Source organism: Pyxicephalus adspersus, chromosome 9 (assembly GCF_032062135.1).
Source record: "Pyxicephalus adspersus chromosome 9, UCB_Pads_2.0, whole genome shotgun sequence".
NCBI lineage: Eukaryota > Metazoa > Chordata > Amphibia > Anura > Pyxicephalidae > Pyxicephalus > Pyxicephalus adspersus.
Window position 1 is genome coordinate 28827426 of NC_092866.1, and position 21506 is coordinate 28848931.

At 36.3% G+C, this 21506-nt stretch overlaps 1 protein-coding gene across 1 annotated transcript in view; it reads left to right on the forward strand.

Annotated features, from left to right (window-relative positions):
- Window positions 1-21506, forward strand: part of SPTBN2 (spectrin beta, non-erythrocytic 2) — a gene marked incomplete in the record, with an annotated part of 95615 nt that overhangs the window by 38266 nt on the left and 35843 nt on the right. The window contains 2 exon segments of the mRNA XM_072423025.1: window positions 16989-17140; window positions 20800-20973. Of these exon segments, the coding sequence (XP_072279126.1) occupies window positions 16989-17140; window positions 20800-20973 (326 nt within the window).

A 21506-nucleotide genomic window follows, 5' to 3' on the forward strand; every position in this document is an offset into this window, starting at 1 on the left:
CAAAATCTCCTTTGAACCAAACAGTGCTTGCTCTTTCTACCATTGCTAGAAAAGATCATGAAACTATGTTTTTGACAATGTAAATTTGCCCATAGCTTAACAGTATATGTTATGGGTAATTTTTTATCAAAGTAAAATACAGGAGAGATAACTTACTGAGTACTGAGATAAGAATTTACTGATTCTTGGTCGGATGAATTTAATCACGTCTAATGTAAAATACACCAAAGCAAAACTGCAGCTTTTCATATTTTATTACAGTGAAAACACATGCCACTGTTTCTAATATGCTGTAGTTTGCAGGACATTCCCATTTATCATCACACTGCGAAAAGCGTAAAAATAATACTTAGGATTTGTCCACATCTTTAAATTATAGTTACATCCTGCTTGTTACATTTTTGTGTAGCTTTAGCAAACTGCACTGTCCACAGGAATGAATGGGAACACCTAAACATACTGTACAGCATGAAAAATGCAGACTCAGAATTGTATATTAATCTTTTGAACTGACCAGATGGTATTTAGTTTTGTGTGTTTTTTGGTTTTTGTTTTGATTGTTTAATGTTGGTTTTACAAGTCATTACAAGTATGGAAGCTGTCAACCCCACAGAGCCCCTGTGTAAAAAAAAAGCTGTGTGTAGCTCCGAATAAAAAGCTTTACAGGCATATTGAAGTTTTTTTTTTTTTTAATAATTAGGGAAAGCCTTTTATATTTAATATTGATGTTATCATGCTTACTTTGAATATGCTGCTTCAGTTTTGTTTCTACAAAAATGTAAATATTCCCCCAGACAGATTTAAAAAAAATAAACCTGTTTACAACTGAATGGATTCCCAAAAATAAATTAATGAGAGAAATTTGGTTTTCAAATGCAAAATTGTTATATGTTATATATAAGTTGTTGTGTCAGTTGTGAATACCAGTATGTTCCTTATTTATCATTTACTAATAAACATGAATGGTCTCCTCTGGTTACATAACTCAAACTATGCTAGGTTTTGGAAACCTTGTAACATAATTTGGTGCATTTGATGTAGATTGTTATATCTTACCTAGCTAGTCTAAACTATTGAGATATATATATATATATATATATATATATATATATATATATATATATATATATATTATATATATAATACCTTAAAACTTGATCAGATCAGTTTGCACAAATGTTAGTCCATTGTGTGTACCTTTCTATGAACACAAAAAAAATGTATCTTGGTTGTAGTAATATGCTCTTTGAAATGTACTCTTTGATTATCAAAATTTCTTTGGGATTTGTTTAGCCTTTGTTGGTTAATAGAAGCCCAGACAATGGCAAATGTTGATTGCTGACTAACTTGTGTTATTTGTTTAGTGTGTAAACAAAAAACAATGGCTGGCATAAGACACACCTACACACCTGGTTTCATAGCCATTGTCAAATGATTATATAATCAGTAATTATATTTATTATATCTAAAGTTGAGCATACTGTTTATCTCCAGCTTATCTATTCTGTTTTTAGGTACCTATTGCTAGTATTCCTTGGAGATCAAGATGATTTAGGCACTTGTCAATGGCAGGGCCTTCAACTCAAATCCTTGGGATAGCTGGATTTTGAGTCATGTTTTAACTTTTAAGCCATTACATACTTGGGATCATAAAATAGGCCTAACCCAGTGGTTCCAAAACTGGGTGCCATGGCAAGTCTGCAAGCCTGCCAGGGGTTAGCACCGCAATCCTATCTTCTGTCATTGAACTATCATATTGCAACAGAGGCATAACTACACAGTCTGTTCACTCTCATGGTGAGTGACATACACCACCCAGAGAAAGTGGAAAGGGGGGGGGGGCACTGGCACTGTGGTATTGCTAGACTTTGGGACCTGCCTTAAGGTCAAAGTTGATAACTGTGGCCCAAAACCTGATCTAGAACAAGAAACAAGGGTGACAGTGTTTAGTTTGATTCCAAAGTTTGAGATCCGGTACTCTGCAGACCAATACATTTTTTTATTTGCAATTTTATGCAAATATATTTTGTTTTTAAGGCATCATAGTCTGGGCCACAACTAATTCCAAACAATTTTTTTAGCATTTATTTTGGCCCATAGGTGGTTTGAGACATTTTCTAAGGAACCAAGGGTTCTGTTAACTGAAACCAATAAATCTATAGGTATTTATTCATGGAGTGATGAAGTTATTTGTTAGGTATTTGGCCAATACCCATGTCCAGACAGCCTGCTGCAGAGAAACTGCAGCAGGGCATATGTTGGGATACACTTATTTCCCCACCTTTTGATACCTAAACATGTTTGCTTTTGCTTGACATAGAACTTTAGGCCCCTGCTGCACTAGGTGAAGATAGTGAGCACCTAAGGAAACATTTAAGCATTTAACATTTTTATGTGGAGCCTAGGCAAGATCAAGAGAATGTGTGATTCTGAAAATAAATCTATTCAAAATTCAATGAAGTGCTGGACTATGGAGATATATTATTATTAAATAGGATTTATATAGCACCAAGATATTACGCAGCGCTGTACACTACATAGGGGTCGCAAATGACAGACGAATACAGACAGTGATACAGGAGGAGAGGACCCCGCCCTGAAGAGCTTACAATCTAGTAGGTGGGGGAATTAAACACAATAGAAGGGAGATATGTAGTGGTGGGAAGTAGTGATGATTTCAAAAGACAGAAGATTGGTAGGCAAGTTTGAAAAAAAATGGGTTCATGTGCTCTTTTAAATGAGCAGAAAGTAGCTGCGAGCTGAATAGGACGAGGAAGACCATTCCAGAGAATTGGGGCAGCTCTTGAAAAGCCTTATATCCGTGTGTGTGATGAGGTTATGAGTGAGGAAGTCATTAGTAGGTCATTTGAAGAGCAGAGAGAGCGGCTGGGGGGAGTATTTTTTTACCAGGTCAGAAATGTAAGTGGGACAATAACTGTGGAGGGATTTGAAGGCAAAACACAGCAGCCTGAATTTGATTCTAAGTTGAAATGGAAGCCAGTGTAGAGATCTGCAAAGAGATGCAGCAGAAGCAGTGTTGGGAAGGATGTCAGTGTTGAGGTCAAATTTTATCCACTTGCGCTCAGCTGCACAAGCAGTCTTTTGTACCTGTTTGGTGTAATTGTTGTGCCAGGGTCGGTGGTTGGCAGGGTGGGCGTAGCAGAAAGTGGCGGGGGCAACTTTATCCAGAGCCAAGGAAAGAGAGTGGGTGAGTTGTCACTAGAAAGTAGCAGTAGAGAAAAAAGGTGCAGGAGCACAGACAGAGAAAGCAGGAGAGTGAAGGAGTAGAGAGATAATGAGTGGCAGGAGAGGGAATAGAGCCAACAAAGATAGTGCAGGGTGAATAATACATTTTAACAGATAATTGCGAACCATATGCGCACAATAAACAATGTGGCAAACTGAAGTCCATGGGAGCAGGTCCTGTAATATGTGTGGTATTGGGGCTTTTAAGCTCGTTGAGTTCCAGGAGTATGATTTGATGAGTCAGTCACAGAGATGGCTTGGTGAAATAGCAGTTCAGAATGGCAGCAGCAGAGGATGTGTTGGGAGTCCAGGGGGATGAATAAGTCCAAAAACAGTAGATGGGATTTGCAGAGTGTAGTTGTATGTCCAATTCCTGTTTCAGTTCCCAGGAATAATTCCAGGTTACTTTTTTTACGAACGATTTTTGCCCAATCAATCGTTCGTCGTTCATTTTGAACGATAAAAATTGGAAGTGTGTACGCAGCTTAAGGAAAAGTGAACAGATAAATCTCAGGGGAGATTAAAGTTGGTGCAATAAAGTCGTCCACAATGGGAGATGTACCATACACAATCAGATGAGGATTGCAGGGGAAAACAATTAGATACACAGGGCTGAAAAAATAAAAATATATATATATATATATATATATATATATATATATATGAGTAATTCATTTACCAATTCCTGTTTAGGTTTATTATTGGATATCAATGACACTGACTGAGATTTAGGAAAAAACATAGCTTTTGTGAAGGGGTGTTTTTGTATTATAGAGGAGAAATTATCTCGCAATCAAGTACAGTGGTACCTCGGTATAAAGTCCGCTTTGGAATAAGTCCAACTTGGAATAAGTCCTGTTTGGACATGAAAAATCTTGCTTAGTATACAACTTTTGTGCTAGAACTTGTATGGGTCAAAATGAGTAACAACATCACGTGCTACCCTTATTTACACTGACGAGACAATGTCAAGGATCTGGAATGGATTAAGGACTTATACCAAGGTACCACTGTACTTTATATGGCTAACGCCTTTACTGTTATGTTTCCTAGCATGTTTGGCTTCAGAAGTATCAGTGACTAATGTTTGGCCTTTTTCAATAGAAAGCACCTATACATACCTAATGCTTTTTATGATGTTTAATGACCAAAAGTAAACGACCAGTAGTCTACACTGCTTGTCAGATCGGTACAAGAACGTTCTTTTAATGTGGGTAACTGCACGTCCGAATACAAACTATCAATAAACCTGCAATACAAAATTTGCTAAGGTAGTATGGTAGCAGTAATAACCTTTAGTAGGCCTTGTCCACAATGTATGCTGTAAAGTGCGGTACACTGGGCTCACATCTGACATTGCACAAAGCGCGTCTGGTACTCCCACTGCAGTGCAGTGTGTTGCTGTAATGCACTGCTGCAATGCACTGCTGCAGGCATTTCTGTCTGTTTTGTGTGCTACTCTATTTATTTATTATTAAGCAGTCATGCATTGCGTATAACGCTTGGCAACTGCATGTCTTAAGCTACGTACACACGTCAGATTTTTATCGCCCGATAATCGGCATCGGCCAATTATCGGGCGAAAATCTGCCGTGCGTACAGTCGGTGTCGTCCATCGTCCGGACGACCGNCCTGCCGGATCCACGGACGATGGACGACAGCCGATCCTAATGAAAGGGAAGGGGAGAGCGCGCAGCAGGGTGCCGCTCCGTCGCTCTCCCCCTCCCCTCTCCATAGAGCATGAATGGTGCTGTATGTACAGCACCGTTCATGCATCTTGCACTCCCTTGTCGTTGGAAAGGATCGTGAAAGATCCTTTCCAACGACAAAAATTGCAAGTGTGTACGCAGCTTTAGTGTATTGGACCCTTACTGTTTTTTTTTTTTTGTTTGTTTTGTTTTGTTTTTTTTTTGTCTGTTCATCCATTGGGGGGGTTGTCTTTACTTTTACTCCTGGAAATCCCTTTACTTTTCCTCCTGGAAACAGTGGTCATTGGTACCTGAAGTGCGGCAAAGTTTTTGTAACTGGGTCACAGAAAGAAATAGAAACCTAAGGAAATCTAAAAACTAATAGATGCATTTGGCTGCAGCCACACTTTTCATCCCATAGAAGATGTGTTTTGTCAGAAACTTCTATAAGGATGGTGCTTGCAAGATTTCATTAAAAAAAAAAAAAAAAAAAACTGCACCTACAATGCTCCAAAACTAAAAGCTGTCAATGCAGCCTGACATAGTTCTTTACAGGCCCATCTTGAGAACAGCAGTTGAAGAACTTGGGTAATCCTTGGTCCACATCAGTACAGTGATCTGATGCCCGCATACCAGGTGAAAATGTATTAGCTAATATGATAGTGCTCCAATTTAATTATTTTCCTGTTACTTGTAATAGCCTGGAACTGGTAGAAATGCAACAACAGTACTTGTCTCAGGTTACTTTTAACACAAGACAAAAACTGGTTTGCTTATTTCTGTGCTTCGGAAGGCTTTTTACATAGGAAGGTCAGATTCCATTCATATTATCCGTCAATGACAGTAGAAACCAAGAAAGTTAAATGTGTCTGCTCAGGTGTTTTCATTTTCAAGAGGCATTTTGTTAGTGACTCTTTAATAATTGTTCTTTCCTGATTGTCAATTTTTTTTTTCAAGCTTCAGATGGTATTTGTGTGTTTTCTGGCCACGTACAATTGGGGAAATTGCCCAATAATCCTGTCCTGGAGTCAAAACAGGACGTGAGAGATATTTAAATAAAGGGGTTGGGTCTACTCTGCCAGAACATAGCAAATATAGGTTACAGGTTCTTTCCTTTCCACTATCCAAATAATAAAAAAAGATTTGGCTTCATTATGCATCAAAATCTCCAAAATAAAATCACATATCTAGAAAGACAACCCCCTTGCAGCCTACCCACACAAAGGGGGTCATAACTTCTGTAATACAAATAATGCATAATATGTTACTGCAAGTATTCTTTTTTCTTCATTTTTAATTGTTCCCTTTAGGTGCCCCTATGTTTGGTGAAGAATACTTTTTGTTGCCACTGTTACATGAATATGTCACTTTGTTTAACATGCCAGCTTCAAGACAAAATTTTACATTTTATTTGTTTGAGTGACCTTTTCAAAAAATGTAGAACTTTGGTAGTTTAGTCATGATTAGTTAAAACACATCTGAACCCCAAATATTTTGTAACAGAAGTGTTCCAAAGGCATTTCTAAAGTCACTTAAAGGTTGATCAGCCCATGTGATTTGGCATCTCTTTCAGCAAAATCACCCTCATGTCCCTTTCAATTATCTGTGCACACTCTATCTAATAGGTAAATGTAAAGCTTTTTTGTTGTATTCATCTGTACGTATATTCTTAGTTTTGCAAAGTGCCTTTTTGCTTGTTTCCTGAAAAGTCATGTTACCATTGCCTTCTCCTAATGTATGATAAAGGAGTAAGATGCATTTGGTATTTATGTAAGCATTAGTATGATATATATATAATATTTTATACTTATTCTAAGATTTATTTGCTTAAGTTCAGTTGAATATTTGCTAGGAGTTTCTGGGAGACTTTAAGTGAAATGAAACGCAAAGGAAAGGTATACTCACATCATGTAGCCTTTTGTAAAGCAAGCGATCTGATAACTGGCAGTAGATGAAAGGTGGCTTCTCTTTTGTCTGTAGTGTTTTTTTTATCCTGCCACACCCTGTGTCATCTTTACTACCAACAGGTATGAATGAGATAGAGAGCAATAATTTAATGCCATAAAGTTCTAGAAAACACAATGCTGGTCTACAATTAGTTGCTACTACCAGAGCACACTATTGTTATAGAATTTGTATATATAGGTAATTGTGTGGAGTTTTTTTTTTTTTATTATGTTTAAAAATGCACAAAGGTTCATAAGACAATTGTAATACAAGCACTGTTGCTTTCAAAAAATAACTATTTTGTAAAATTATAATTTGTCATTGTCAACAATAATTTATTATTACCATCATATGTAATATTACTAAAATGAAAAGCACTATTGACATGAATTTTTGTATCTGTATTTGTATTTCTGTTTTAATTTATATTTATATAATATTGTTAGTGTATGTATATGACATTATTATTTTCAACTTTTAGGTTAATATTAAGCTAATAACAAATATACAAATAATTTACCAATTTGGTTTTCGCACTTTGAACATTACAAACATCCTTTATCTTTTTTTAATTTTCATGTATGTAAAAGCACTTAACCTTTGTGGAGGTCCTATGGAGATTAGTTTTCTGATCATTGTATCAAGCTGTAGAATGGTAGGGGTTGTTGATTGTTGCAGTACTGCTTTTTGAAAGTTTCTATTTTATGTATGAGGCATAAGATTTGTAATATAGAACCATATAGAATGCTATTGTGTCATTTGGGTCGTGTGTGCCTGCTTACATCCCGCTATGTAAAATTAAAAAATATATTTTTTAATTGGGGGGTGGTAGATGCTTTGTAAGAGAAACACCTTTGGGTGATTCTAATTTGCCTTCCATGCACAGCATGCAGCCATTTGTTCTTGCACTAACTGCACATGGCGGAACTTTTTTCCTTTTTAGTTTTAGTACTCCTTTCATACACTGTATAATGCAAGTTTTTTTTTTTTTTTTTTTTTTTACTTAGCGTTTTTGCAGAGTATGAAGGTTTGTATCCAATTAAGCTACTTTATTTTCATTTATCATTTGCCTTAGGAGATTGTCATAAAAGCACATCTGCCTCCAACCATACAGCACAGCATGTTTACAATAAATACAGGCTCTGTGCAAACCATAATAAAGACATTGGGCAGAAATGACGAGGGACCAAGCCATGTATAAATTTCAGCCTGCCACTCCTCATAAAGGTTCTTCTGATGTCTCCTAGCACCTAAGTTTACCATGTCGTTTCTGCTGGTGCTCATTGTTTATACACAAGATAGAAAGCATATATAACTTGTAATTAGTAAAGGGTATGTGTTTGTATGTGCTTTGTTTTTTTTTTTCTTATGTCATTTCTCGCAGAATCCCAACATAATCAATGTTGGATATATACTTTAAGCTTGATGCACTTTCAGTTGATCAGTGAGCCACCCATTATGTTTAGGGCTAGTACACATGGGCAGATTTACACTTCTGATCCAATAAAACGATTAGTTCTGAATGAAAATTAGCAGCTGACTGATCGATTTAAGCCCTATACACGTGTAGTGTTTTGTGAATCTTAATCAGTGGGCTGATGCAGAATTACCAGTGGATCTGTTAGACCAAAAAAGAGGAGGATGGGCTTAAACCAGGATTGACCTTTTCCTCAAAATTATATACCTTTTAGGCTGCCTTTATAATAGGATGTACTGATTATTTTGATATTATAGTAATATGTAATATATAATAATATATGATATTTTACTGTAGATATACATTTTTTTAACACTGGCTATGCACTATTTAAACTGTCTGGCTTTAAGTAGAATTTCTAGTTAAATTCTCCATTTTATTAACGTTTCTCATAGTGTACAGGAATATATATTATATGTATATATATGTGTATATATATATAAGAAGTTCAAGTGAGTGTCCTTTACCTAAACTTTTGGGTTACTGCTCAGTTACTATCTTTTTCATATTTGTTGTGTGGAGCTTCTGTTTAAAGTAGTTCTGTATTTTACCCAATCAGAGAGATCCTAGATCCTCGTAAGGTCCTTTTATTTCCAGCAACATATCATATCCTTCCTTTTTTTCCCCCATTACTCTGTTTAGCACCAGGTTTTGAAAGAAATATTTTGTGGATGTAGTGCTTGAGTCTTGGACTACGTTCGATATATACTGTATGTATATACATGCTTGTTAGAGAGCTTGCCTTTTTTCTCTTAGTGGCCACTAGTCAAATTTTTTTTTTTTCAAAAATCAATGTAAAATTTTCAGATTGGTACAGTACCACTGGGTCACAAAAAAAAGTTTTCTCCACCCAAAGCTAGTAAAAACTCAAAACTGCAGTTAGATTTTAGAGGAAACATGGAGGCTGCCACTGATCACAGTGCTTGCCTGACTGTTTTATAACGTTTCAGAAAATTAAAGACCTCTAAATGGTAACTTTCCTATTTTTAATACATGTTCCTTGTGGTTTTGCTTAAAGTATGGAAGTCAGTGGGTTACCATACAGACCACGGGCAAAAATGCTGAGAGCAAATTATTCTCTGACCTCTTACTGAACATATAATAGCTATACTCTCCTTGCAAATAGTAGATGTCACATTAGTTGTACAATAAATGATATTCAGAATCAGTAGATTTTATAAATATAAAGAATTATCTACATACAATGTGTGTTTGTTAAAGTAATATGCATAACTAAATGCAAAACTTTAGATTAGAAACATTGTTAAGTTTTAATTGCAGTTTGTGTCACCATTAGGAAGGCTTATTATCTCGAACTGTCCTCCCAGAGTCCATTGGAAAAAAAGTGAGTGTATATCCCAAACTTTAAAATGCCACCAGAACAAGACAGAAAATCTCCCTAAATGGATGAAGCTGGCCAAAAAATACTTTGTAGCCCTTCTCTACTATATCCAAAGTGTGGATTTTTTCCCCCTTTTTTAGATATATCGTAGTATTATTGAAGTATTGTTATCTCAAATTAAAATGCTGTAGTGACTTGAATTTTAATTTCAGTACATTATCATTCTAGACTTTTGGGTGTAGCCTATTCCCAGCCATAGGGAAATTAGGATTTCTGTCCTGACATGCATCAAAGAAAAAATGTGTTAAATTGATGGGTATGCCTAGCAAGTTAAGTAAGAAATGTAATTTATTTTGAGGCTGCTGTGTACAAAGGAGAGAATGTATGTTCCTGTCTGTACAGATCCCCACATGCCTTAGATTAGGCTGAATGGATGTTTGAGATTAATGGCATCTCTGTTTATCCAGAGTCACAGTTGTGATGATCTTCTGTCCCAAGGACAGAGGCAAAAACTTCATAGCACCTTCTGAAGACAGCTTCTAGGATGTGTACAAATACCTTTTGGAAGGCTTGACAAACTGATTACTTAATAGGGCCAATCAAGATCTGGCCACCTTCATATTTTATTCAGGATGCTGAGCAGTCTGGGAACCAGTGCTGGAGAGTTGGAATTATTGGTTGTCTGGAGTCGAAGTTGACAAAAATGTATAACAAACAATAATATTTGTTTGTTATTGAGTTAAAATAAAATTACAAATAATGGTCATAATAAAGTACTCATCTACTACAAGAATAATAAGTAAATAACAAGTTCAATGAGTAGTTGTGCATTTTCATATGCATACTTAATTTTTAATCCTGGTTATGAAAATAGATTGAAAACCTTTTTTTTTTTTTTTAATAATGTCTAATTATAATTTAAATTTTTCATCTTATAAGGATAAATGTAAAATTTTTAGGTAAGGATGGATGGGGTCATACCAGAGACTTGAAATGTTAGCCCTCAATCCTCGCATGTCAGTGGGCATAAAAAAAAGGTAGATAAATCTGCAAAAATAAAATACTGTCTTTATAAAATCACTAAACGGGGTTAAACACCAATTACCCATGATAGTGGTGAAAGTCTTTGTATGTTGCATCAATAATTTTTGTTTTGTATTTATATTTTTGTTGTATTTATAGGAGTTATAAAAGACCTCTGTTTATTTATTTTATTTTTTTTACCATATCATTGGGCATCTACAGACATGATACAATAATCTGACCTGGATAAAAAAAAAAAAAACTGAATCAAGCATTTTTATCCTCCGTGGCTCATGAAAGTATAACTGTATATTCGAGCAAAGCAAGCATCATTCAGATGTTGTAACTTGCTTACACTATAATGTCTCTTGATGATCTCAGATAATTGCCATCTGAGACAAAGGGTCATGCTTTTCTTGACGAAAATCTCGTGTTCACTGGTCCCCCATTGAAGATGGGAACAATGGGGTGCTGCTCACTCATCCCCCCCCCCTTCCCACCTCCATTGAACAAATTGGCACTGTGTGTATGCTGCTCATTTGTTCATCTGTCAGTGGAAACAATCACAAAAGATCCTTTCCAGTGACTGTCATCTGACATCTGTACTGGGGTTAAGACCAGAAACACAATGAATATTATTTTAGGCAGCTACCAAAGACTGCTTGCAAAACAGGCCCCTTTGGCTTTTAGACCTATTCCTACATTTGCTATTATGCAATTTGTTGTATACCCTGAGGGGCTTTAAACATTATTATTACACCGTATTTATATAGCGCCAACATATTACGCAGAGCTTTACAAAGTTCATAGTCAAATCACTAGCTGTCCCTCAAGGAGCTCACAATCTAATGTCCCTACCATAGGTATATGTTAATGTATTTTTATATGTTAATCTTTAATACAGTCTTAGATCAATTTTTGGGGGAAGCCAATTAACCTAACTGCATGTTTTTTGGAATGTGGGAGTATCCAGAGGAAACCCACACAAACAGGGAAAACCTGCAAACTCCATGGTAGTGTCCTGGCCAGAATTGGAACCTGGGACCTAGCACTGCAAAGGCCAGAGTGCTAACCACTGTGCTGCCCATAATAAATATGTGTGAATGTGTCCACTGTCTTTATCCTTTTAGGTGCCCTCAAATGCAGTCAGAAAAGAGTGAAGAAACCAACATTTTTCAATCACTCAATCTCAGTCTCCAACACCCTTCTCCCATATCAGTACTGTTGGGTGGATGTTTCTAAACTTTGAAATGTATTGATTTATTATAGGAATAAATGAGTTAACATTATCCCTTTCCAAAATGTAACCAATTGTTGGCAGTTACCTTGTTTTAAAAATGTTTAAATTGGCATGGTATCAATATTAATTTGTCATTAATTAGTTAAATCTCTCCATGGCAATGTAGTCATGTAGTCCTAACCTTTAATTGTGTCTGTTTTGAAAACGACTGAGTTGCTGACATTCTTTTTTAGGTGTCTGTATCGTGTATCTCTTATAATTGCCAATGCCCATGTTCACTGTCCTTCAACTCTATAAATACTGCATTGGTAATTGTAAATTTCATTTACAGTGGAACTAACTTTTATCTCATCAAGTTTGATGTCCTAAGATTAACACTCCCTTTGGGTTTCTCCCTTATGTGTGTCATGTGCCATCTCCCATTTTTTTTTTTTTTCAGATTAGTTTAGAGGGTGTATCGTATGCAGTGCAATGTGCAAATTTTTCACAGTTTATGTTGGCGATAAAAACAGTGTTTCTCAATCAGGCGTCTGTGGAACCCCCCAGGGTTTCTCCAAAGGTTGCTAGGGGTGCCTTGAGCAATCAGCTACCTCTCGAGTCAGATTAGTAGAAAACATTGATCTTTTTGGCAGTAGGGGTGACGGGCCAGCAATCCAAGAAGCATCCTTCCCATCGATCACCATGCTAATATAATTGTGAGCTGTGTAATATATTGTATAGTAATTATGCAAGTTATCCTGACGAGCTGAAGGTAAGGCTCTGTACACATGTGGAATAATTGTCATTGGAAAGCCTCTTTCACAATCTTTTCCAATGACAAACGACTGGACAATGCATGAACAAGCGCTGTACATACAGCACCTTCTGCTCTATCAAGAGGGGGAGGATGACGGAATGGCACCTCGCTGCGCTCTCTCCCCTTCACTTTCATTGTGATTGTTCATCGTCCGTGGATCTGCCAAGATCGACAATGAACGACGAACACTGTACACACGCTGTACACAAGATTCTTGTCCAATATTAGCCCTGAGACGATTAACGAATGAGAACCATTGCACGTGTGTACCTAGCCTTAGTTCGAGGGTTCCACCATTTTTAAAAGGTTGAGAATTGCTGATAGGACATAATTAATCAGTATCTGCACAGGTGAAATTTACAGCAAACTGGAAAATCTGTGCAGTAACAGGCACTTCTACCTAACAATGGAGAAGCAAGATCAACAATAGGTTTCTAGCAGGATCGACTGATATATTCTCTACATGCTAAAAATGTTCTTAACATTACAAAAATTATGCAGCCACCATATCTAAAGGCTGATAAGCTGCAATTGATTGGGTTTTTTTTTTTTTTTCTTAATATTTGGCCAAAGACAGCTTTTTTCTAATTTTGGTTCTGTAGATTACCACAATTCATTTTAAATGAAACAACTCAGATGCTGTTGAACTGCAGACTTTCAGCTTTAATTCAGTGGGTTGAACAAAAAGATTGCATAAAAATGTGAGGAACTAAAGCCTTTTTTTAACACAATCACTTCTTTTCAGGGGCTCAAAAGTAATTGGACAAATTAAAAAGCTGAAAATAAAATGTTCGTTTCTAATACTTGGTTGAAAACCCTTTGCTGGCAATGACAGCATGTAGTCTTTAAAGGATGGACATCACCAGATGCTGGGTTTTCTCCTTTTTAATGCTCTGCCAGGCCCTTACTGCAGCGGCTTTCAGTTGCTGTTTGTGCAGGTGAAATGCATGCTCAATTGGGTTCAGATCAGGTGACTGACTTGGCCATTCAAGAATATTGCACTTCTTTGCTTTAATAAACTCCTGGGTTGCTTTGGCTGAATGTTTTGGGTCATTGTCCATCTGTATTATGAAACGCCTCCCAATCAATGCGACTGCATTTAGCTGGATTTGAGCAGACAGTGTGTCTCTGAACACCTCAGAATTTATTCGGCTGCTTCTGTCCTGTGTCACATCATGGATAAACACTCGTGTCCCAGTGCCACTGGCAGCCATGCATGCCCAAGCCATCACACTGCCTCGGCCACGTTTTACAGATGATGTGGTATGCTTTGGATCATGAGCTGTTCCACGCTTTCTCCATACTTTTTTCTTGCCATCATTCTGGTAAAGGTTGATCTTGGTCTCTTCTGCGCAAAGAATATTTTTCCATAACTGTGCTGGATTTTTTAGGTTTTTTTTTTTTTTTTTTTTTAGCAAAGTCCAATCTAGCGCCTCCATTCTTGAGGCTTATGAGTGGCTTGCACCTTGCAGTTCACCCCCTGTATTTACTTTCATGCAGTCTTCTCTTTATGGTAGACTTGGATATCGATACGCCTACTTCCTGGACAGTGTTGTTCACTTGGTTGGCTGTTGTGAAGGGGTTCTCTTCCACCACTGTTGTCTTCCGTGGAGGTCCAGGTCTTTTGGCGTTGTTGAGTTCACCAGTGCTTTGTTCTTTCTCATGATGTACCAAACTGTAGATTTTGCCACTTCTAATATTGTAGCAATTACTCAGATGTTTTTTTTTCACCTGCATGGAGAGCTCCTTTGACCACATGTCTGTCTTCCACATACAAGCACCCCATCCAAATCAACTCCAGGCCTTTTATCTGCCTAATAGATAGCAACATAACAAAAGAATTGCCAACACCAGCCCATGAAATAGCCTTTGAGTCTATTGTCCAATTACTTTTGAGCCCCTGAAATTAAGTGATTGTGTAAAAATAAAAAGGCTTTAGATCCTCACATTTTTATGCAATCTTTTTGTTTAACCCATTGAATTAAAGCTGAAAGTCTGCAGCTCAACTACAGCTGAGTTATTCATTAGAATTATTTGTGGTAATGTACAGAACCAAAATAAGAAAAAAAGTTGGCTGACCAAATATTTATGGACCTAACTGTACATGGACTTTGTGAATTTTGTTAAAACCTACCACTATTTTGAGTGCATGCAACTGTTCTCTATGCAGTATATTCATTTAAGCGTCATATGCAAATCCTAGTTAAACATTTGATGCAAAGGGAACTGATATTGCTAGACATGACATATACAGCAGCCATCCACACGACACATATGGAACCAAAATTTGCAGACTTGTGAATAAAGCATATACTGTGGGGAGCTCCCCCATTGGCTAGCAGACTGGCTAGCTCTGTGTAGTATATCGATTGAACAAAGAACGCACATTGCTAACTAGTGTTTGGTTTATATATTAGGAATTTTTAATTCAAACAAAATTTCATCTGGAATCTAATCTAATAAAATATCTAGTGCATGGCCAGCTTTATTTAAAACAGATTTGGCATTCATAGCAATAATCTAATAGATATACATTGTCAAAGCTGTTGCCAGTCTCTCACAATATTTAGGTGACATGGAATGTAAAAACTTCTTTATCTTCTAGAAAACACATAAAAAAATTGTTGAACACAGGTTCTAGTTAACTTTTTTGGCACTTCAAATAAATATATCCACTTGCCAAAAGCAGATCATCATTGCTCCCTTATCTAATATTTTATTTATATTGTAATCCCCTGTTATATAAAATTCATGGTGTTTTTTTTATTGTGATTTTTGTGTATCTTTGTGTTGTATAATTTGTCTTGCTGTTTCTTGAGTAATGCTTTCTTAGGTCCTTATCTGTCAATGAGCATTCATTTTTTTCCTGTATGACTGTCACACCTTTTACAATAAGCTATTCAAATAATCTCTTTATCTTTGCTTTCCCAATCTATTTACACCTCTAACCACCCATCCACATATTCTGGTATCATTGGCTCCCTCCTGCTGTTTATGCCAAACATTGTTTACTAAGGGTGTGTTTGTATGATGTCATGTTTTATTATGACATAATTTTATGCCACCCTTTTGAAAATGTTGCCCTTCTGCCATTATAAATAGGAGACTAGAGACGTTCCTAATAATTTTACACAGTCATCTTTATGCCTCCACCAATACCCATCACCCCCTCCCCCGTGGCCGCTCCCTGTGAAATGGAACATGTGATTTGTTCGTGGAACCTGTATTTCTGGTTTTTGCAACATGGTTTATGCAATTTAATTTGGCTGTATGGGTGGTGTTACACATGGTTAGTTTCTGTGAGCTTCAAATTATAATATCTGCATCATGTTCAAGTAAAGATGAAGTCTTCACAGTGGCCACCAATTGCACAATATTTGGATATTATTTAGGCTTACTTTGCTGTTGTCATTTGCAAACTGGATTATTTGTTGAACCAACTATATGTTATGATCTAGGCAGACAGGGCTGTGAAATTGGAATTAATTATTGTTGGCATTTATTTACAATCCTTAGTTGTAAATGATGATACATTTGACAGTTCGCTTTAGTTTCAAATAAAAGGCATTGCACAAAGTACTATAACCTGTAACATTCAGTCTAAAATAGTTATTCTTCTATACTGTGCAAGTTAATCCCATATTTCCTTAACCAGATGACCTTGTTTGGAGGCTGCACAAAGCATGTCAATATCAACTGACATGCAAATAATAAGCAATAGATTTTGCCTACGATTCAAATGTTCAGTGGCATAAAATACAATTGTATCATAAATACATCATGCAACCATCCAATTTTTATTTTTAGCTTGTACAAATTTTACTTATATTTTTCATTACTTTTTTGTCCAATTCTCCCCTCCTCCTCAGTTCCATGAGGGAGGAGGGCATGCTATCAACTTTATTTAGGTTCTGGCACCATCCAACATGGTGATTTACACAGGGTTAGGACTTTAAAGCGATATTGTGACAGAGGACCAAAGAGAAGGGAGGTACGCTAGTAAGAGGCACTTGGCCCTGCAAGTGTGCAATATATTTCTGGTCAGTTGCGGGTAATATGATCACCAACTGAATCAAAAGGCATAATAAGAAAGTTTCTTTCTTTTCCAAAAAGGGTTCTACAGCTTTCATGTGCCCAGCTGCTAACCTGTTTCCTACTATTTTATTTGTAGTCTCATTTCCATGCCTGTTATGTTAAGAAGTTTTCTTTCTTTTTTTACATCTTTGCAGATGAGCGTGAAGCTGTCCAAAAGAAAACTTTTACAAAATGGGTCAATTCTCACCTTGCTCGGGTCACATGTAGAATATCTGATCTTTATAATGACCTGAGAGATGGAAGAATGCTCATTCGACTGTTGGAAGTGCTCTCAGGGGAACAGCTGGTAAGCAACAAATATTAGATCACTGCAGGTGAACTTATTGCTTAAGGAATTTCTGTTCTTTTAACAATTACTGAAGCATTATTTTAAATGGTGCTTTGTGGTTTTTATAAGGGTAATATTAATAAATACAACTCCAACATATTCACAATAAATTTTCAGTAATATTATACTTTTTTGCACACAATATCTAATTTCCTTAAAATAGAAAACATAAGACTGTTCAGTTAAGTAATAAATGTATTCAAGTTTGGTGCAAATATTACTTTGAAAAACTACTTAAAGGTGCGTCTGCTATTGGCGTTTATGGCTTCCCCACCATGCTCCAAACTGAATCCCTATGCTGTGGTTTCTGGGGAGAGTTGGGGACAGGAAAAAAAGAAGCATAGGGACTTATTACTTATGTCTCTTTCACACCATGTAAAATTTAATATAAAATAAATATATATAAGGATTCGGGGGTTTTGGTAAATGACAGACTTAATATTAGCATGCAGTGCCAAGCTGCAATATCTAAAGCTAGTAAAGTACTTTCTTTTATTAAACGAGGAATAGACTGCAGAGATGGAGACATAATCCTGCCCCTGTACAAAGCATTGGTCAGACCGCATCTGGAATATGCAGTCCAGTTTTGGGTACCAGTTCACAAAACGGACATTTTTGAATTTGAGAGAGTGCAGTGAAGGGCAACTAAATAATAAAAGGAATGGAGGAGCTCAGCTATGAGGAGAGATTAGCTGAACTGAATCCATTCTCCCTTGAGAAGAGACCTTTAAGGGGGGATAATATGATCACTCTTTATAAATATATAAATGGTCCATATAGAGAACTCTCTTTCCAATTATTTACTTTAAGGACATTACAAAGGACAAGAGGGCATTCTTCTTCACTGTAAGGTCTGTGAAAATGTAGAGTAGGCTCCCTCAGGAAGTAGTTTTAGCAACTATTATAGATTGTTTTAGGGAAAAGCTGGGTTGTTTTCTAAAGCACAGAATATAACTGGGTATTAAAGTTTTTAGTTCCATAGTAGTTGATCTTGATGGACTTGAGGGCTGCAACAAAAAAACAAAAAATATATGTTTTTGTTGGCTGTACTGAAATTTGTACCCACTCTAAATTATTCCTATATGCACAAAAATCAAGTTAAAAACTGTAAACAAAGGTCCACAATGAATAGAAATTCATACAGTTGATTGAGCAAAGCTTAATTTGCACATGTAGATTTTGTATAATATTCAGTGCAAATAAGTTCTATAAGTTTCAATACCTTTAGTCCATTCTCTCAAGTATTGCTACTGTGCTCCCTTGGACAAGAAATGATCCCATCACTTCTATAATGTCTGAAATAATCAATGCACGTTTTTTGTTTAAATGCAGTTTTAAAAAAACATTTTAGAAACACTCACATGGTGACTGTTTTGCACATTGGCAGCAACCAGCTTGGTCTCTGTATCAGACACGTTTATGGGTGTAGGAATCTGCTGCGTGATAACATCACATTTTCTGCCTCTCTGAATGTTTTTTTTGCTGTGTAGGTTTCCTTGCATGGATCATTTGCCTAAGAGCTGTTTAGAGAAACAAGAGGTCCTTGAATGTCCATAGGTATAGAAACTGATGGAAGTTTGATTCATTCTGTACAGAAGGGTCAACAAAGGGGCGATTTCTCCTTAGAGCAGAGGTGAAAGTTTTTGGGAGCACATCATTCCCATACATTCAACTATCTAGGGTGGTTTTTAGTATAAACAAATTATTTGTCCCGAATATACATATCATTTACAGGTTGGTAGGCAGCTGCCATTGCTGATAAAGGTTATATACCTAAAAAAAGAACTAAACTCATTGGTGGATGGTGAGCTTCTGAGCTAAATCAGCATTTAGCTGTGTTGCATTTAGCTCTAAGTTACATGGCGCATGTGTTGTGTAGTTTAGAGCTGAAAGCAAAAAGCCACCAGGAGCCAGGGAGTGAGTAGTTTGACAAGAGAGACCGTACTACCTCCTGGTGTGTGTATTTTTTTTTTTCCCCTCCTCAGTTTAGGCCGGACATATAAGATCGACATGATGTATTCATTCTCATAATCTAAATAAAATTTTTAAATAAAATTATTAAAAATCAGATTTTATGTAGAAAAAGTAAATACAACTTTTAAACTCTTTAGCCCCTAACACAGATTTGAAGATTTAAAGACTTCCTTTGAAAGTATTCTGTTGGTGCCTATATACCTAATAAAAATCTAGGGTCTGGTGTTCACTTTATTGACATGTGCTGTGTTATCATGACCAAATTAAAATTACTAAGGCCCTCAAAAGTTTGTAAAGATTCATGACTCTGGCAACAAATGTCCAAAAAATTGTCTTTAGATAACTTGGAATTTATTCCACCTTAAAGTAGAACTAAACTGAAAATAAAAAAAAAACACCTTTAATCCTGCAGATCCCTTGATGTTGCTGATGTGTGACGTAGGTATCCCAGAAGGTTCTGCGCTCCCGTTTAGTAAGACTTAAGGTGTGGCTGCACACCTTTTCCACTAAGTTTCAGTTTTGGTGAAATACTCAACAAAATTTCTGCACATTGTGTGGAGTGTAATATGAATTGTTATACTGACCTCATGGTATGTGAATTTTACTAGGCAGATGTGTCCACTTATGCTATTGAAACATATTCACTTGGAAAACTCTCCACCAGGGAATATTTCAATGAATGTCATTGCTTTAAAAATAAACCCCCATTGTGCTGGTGAATATTGATTTTAAGAAAGTCCGATCTTTGTACTAAATGTAATTATATGTACATGGGGCAGCCATATTTGAAAATTACATATGCAGGTTCTTCTTCCTGCTCTTCAGTGCTACACAGTACTGGGACTTTACTGCTCCTACTCAAAAAGATTACAAGGTCTATTTCCCCTAATATCCACACATTTTTGCAATGAGATTTAATTGTAAAAATGTCTGAATGTTGTATGAATCTTGTGTCAAGACATTTTATAAATGGCCAGTGGGTGCATAAAAATTAAAACCCATAGTGAATAAAATGAGTTGTTAAGGAATATTTGCACCCCCTAGTGTATATTTTGTACATTGCCTTATTTAATGCAATTACTAAATTGTGTAAGGGCGAAATTTAATAATGGGAAAACTCTCATCATAAAATACGTGCACATATACAGTGTATTAATACATGAAAATGTGTATTAACTTGAAATATGCAATACCTTTCTTTTAAAAGTATGCATGTCAATAAAGGAATTTTGTAAAGTCACTTACCGTATGGCCCAATTGTCTCTATTTTTGGGCTTAAAAAGAAACCATCTGAAGTTGAATCTGGCAGTTGGTTTGCCTGCAAATGAACATTCTAATGTGTAATGAAAACAGACTAAGCAAGGCATAAACAGCTTAGTTCCTACAGAAATTCCTGCAGCAGTGATGGTGGAAAATAACCTATTTTCCAGCAGCTTCTTGTACTGAACAATCATCACCTTATCAAGCAAGCTTGACTTTGTTTTCAAAAATTTATACATTTTTCATCCTATTGATAAGGAGCAGACTTTTTTTTTTTTGTAATTTTCTCTTTACAAAGACAAGCTTTCCCATAAAAACAGTTCATCCTTCTCACATTTGTGTTTCTGTATGTTTATCGATGTGTGTTATTTCAATCTTTACAGCCTAAGCCTACAAAGGGTCGCATGCGTATCCATTGCCTTGAAAATGTTGACAAAGCATTACAGTTTTTAAAGGAACAGAAGGTACATTTGGAGAATATGGGGTCACATGACATTGTGGATGGCAATCACAGACTGACACTAGGACTTATCTGGACCATCATTCTCCGATTTCAGGTAATATTGCATGAGACACACATTAAAAACACATGCAGTCACCATTTAATTTACAAAAGTATGGCTATATAACCTGGTGAAACTTTAATTAGATAGCTCTAACAAGTTAAGGAAGAACTCGAGAATTGATGGAAATTTTGGCAGCAATGAGTTGCCATTAAACAATCACAATTCACACTTAATGTCACATCCTAAATGAAAATCTGTACAAAAAAAGAGAAAAATGGAATGGGACTTTTATTGGCAACTCTACCATATTTGAAACAAGGGACCATGAATAACTACTGTAAATGCTGATTACTCAAAGTATATATATAGAATATACTTGCATATATAATTTTATACTTGTACACGGGTTGCAGGCTAAGCCATTGCACTTAAAACAGACTTAGTACTGGCACCTAAAGAGAAACCAGGCACATATTTATTGCACTTCTCCATTCCCTGTTCACAATACCCTGGGCTTCTTAAACCAAGCAATGAGTTGTCAGATTGTAGCTAGGACCTCTTTTCGCCAATTCTAGTATTTACTT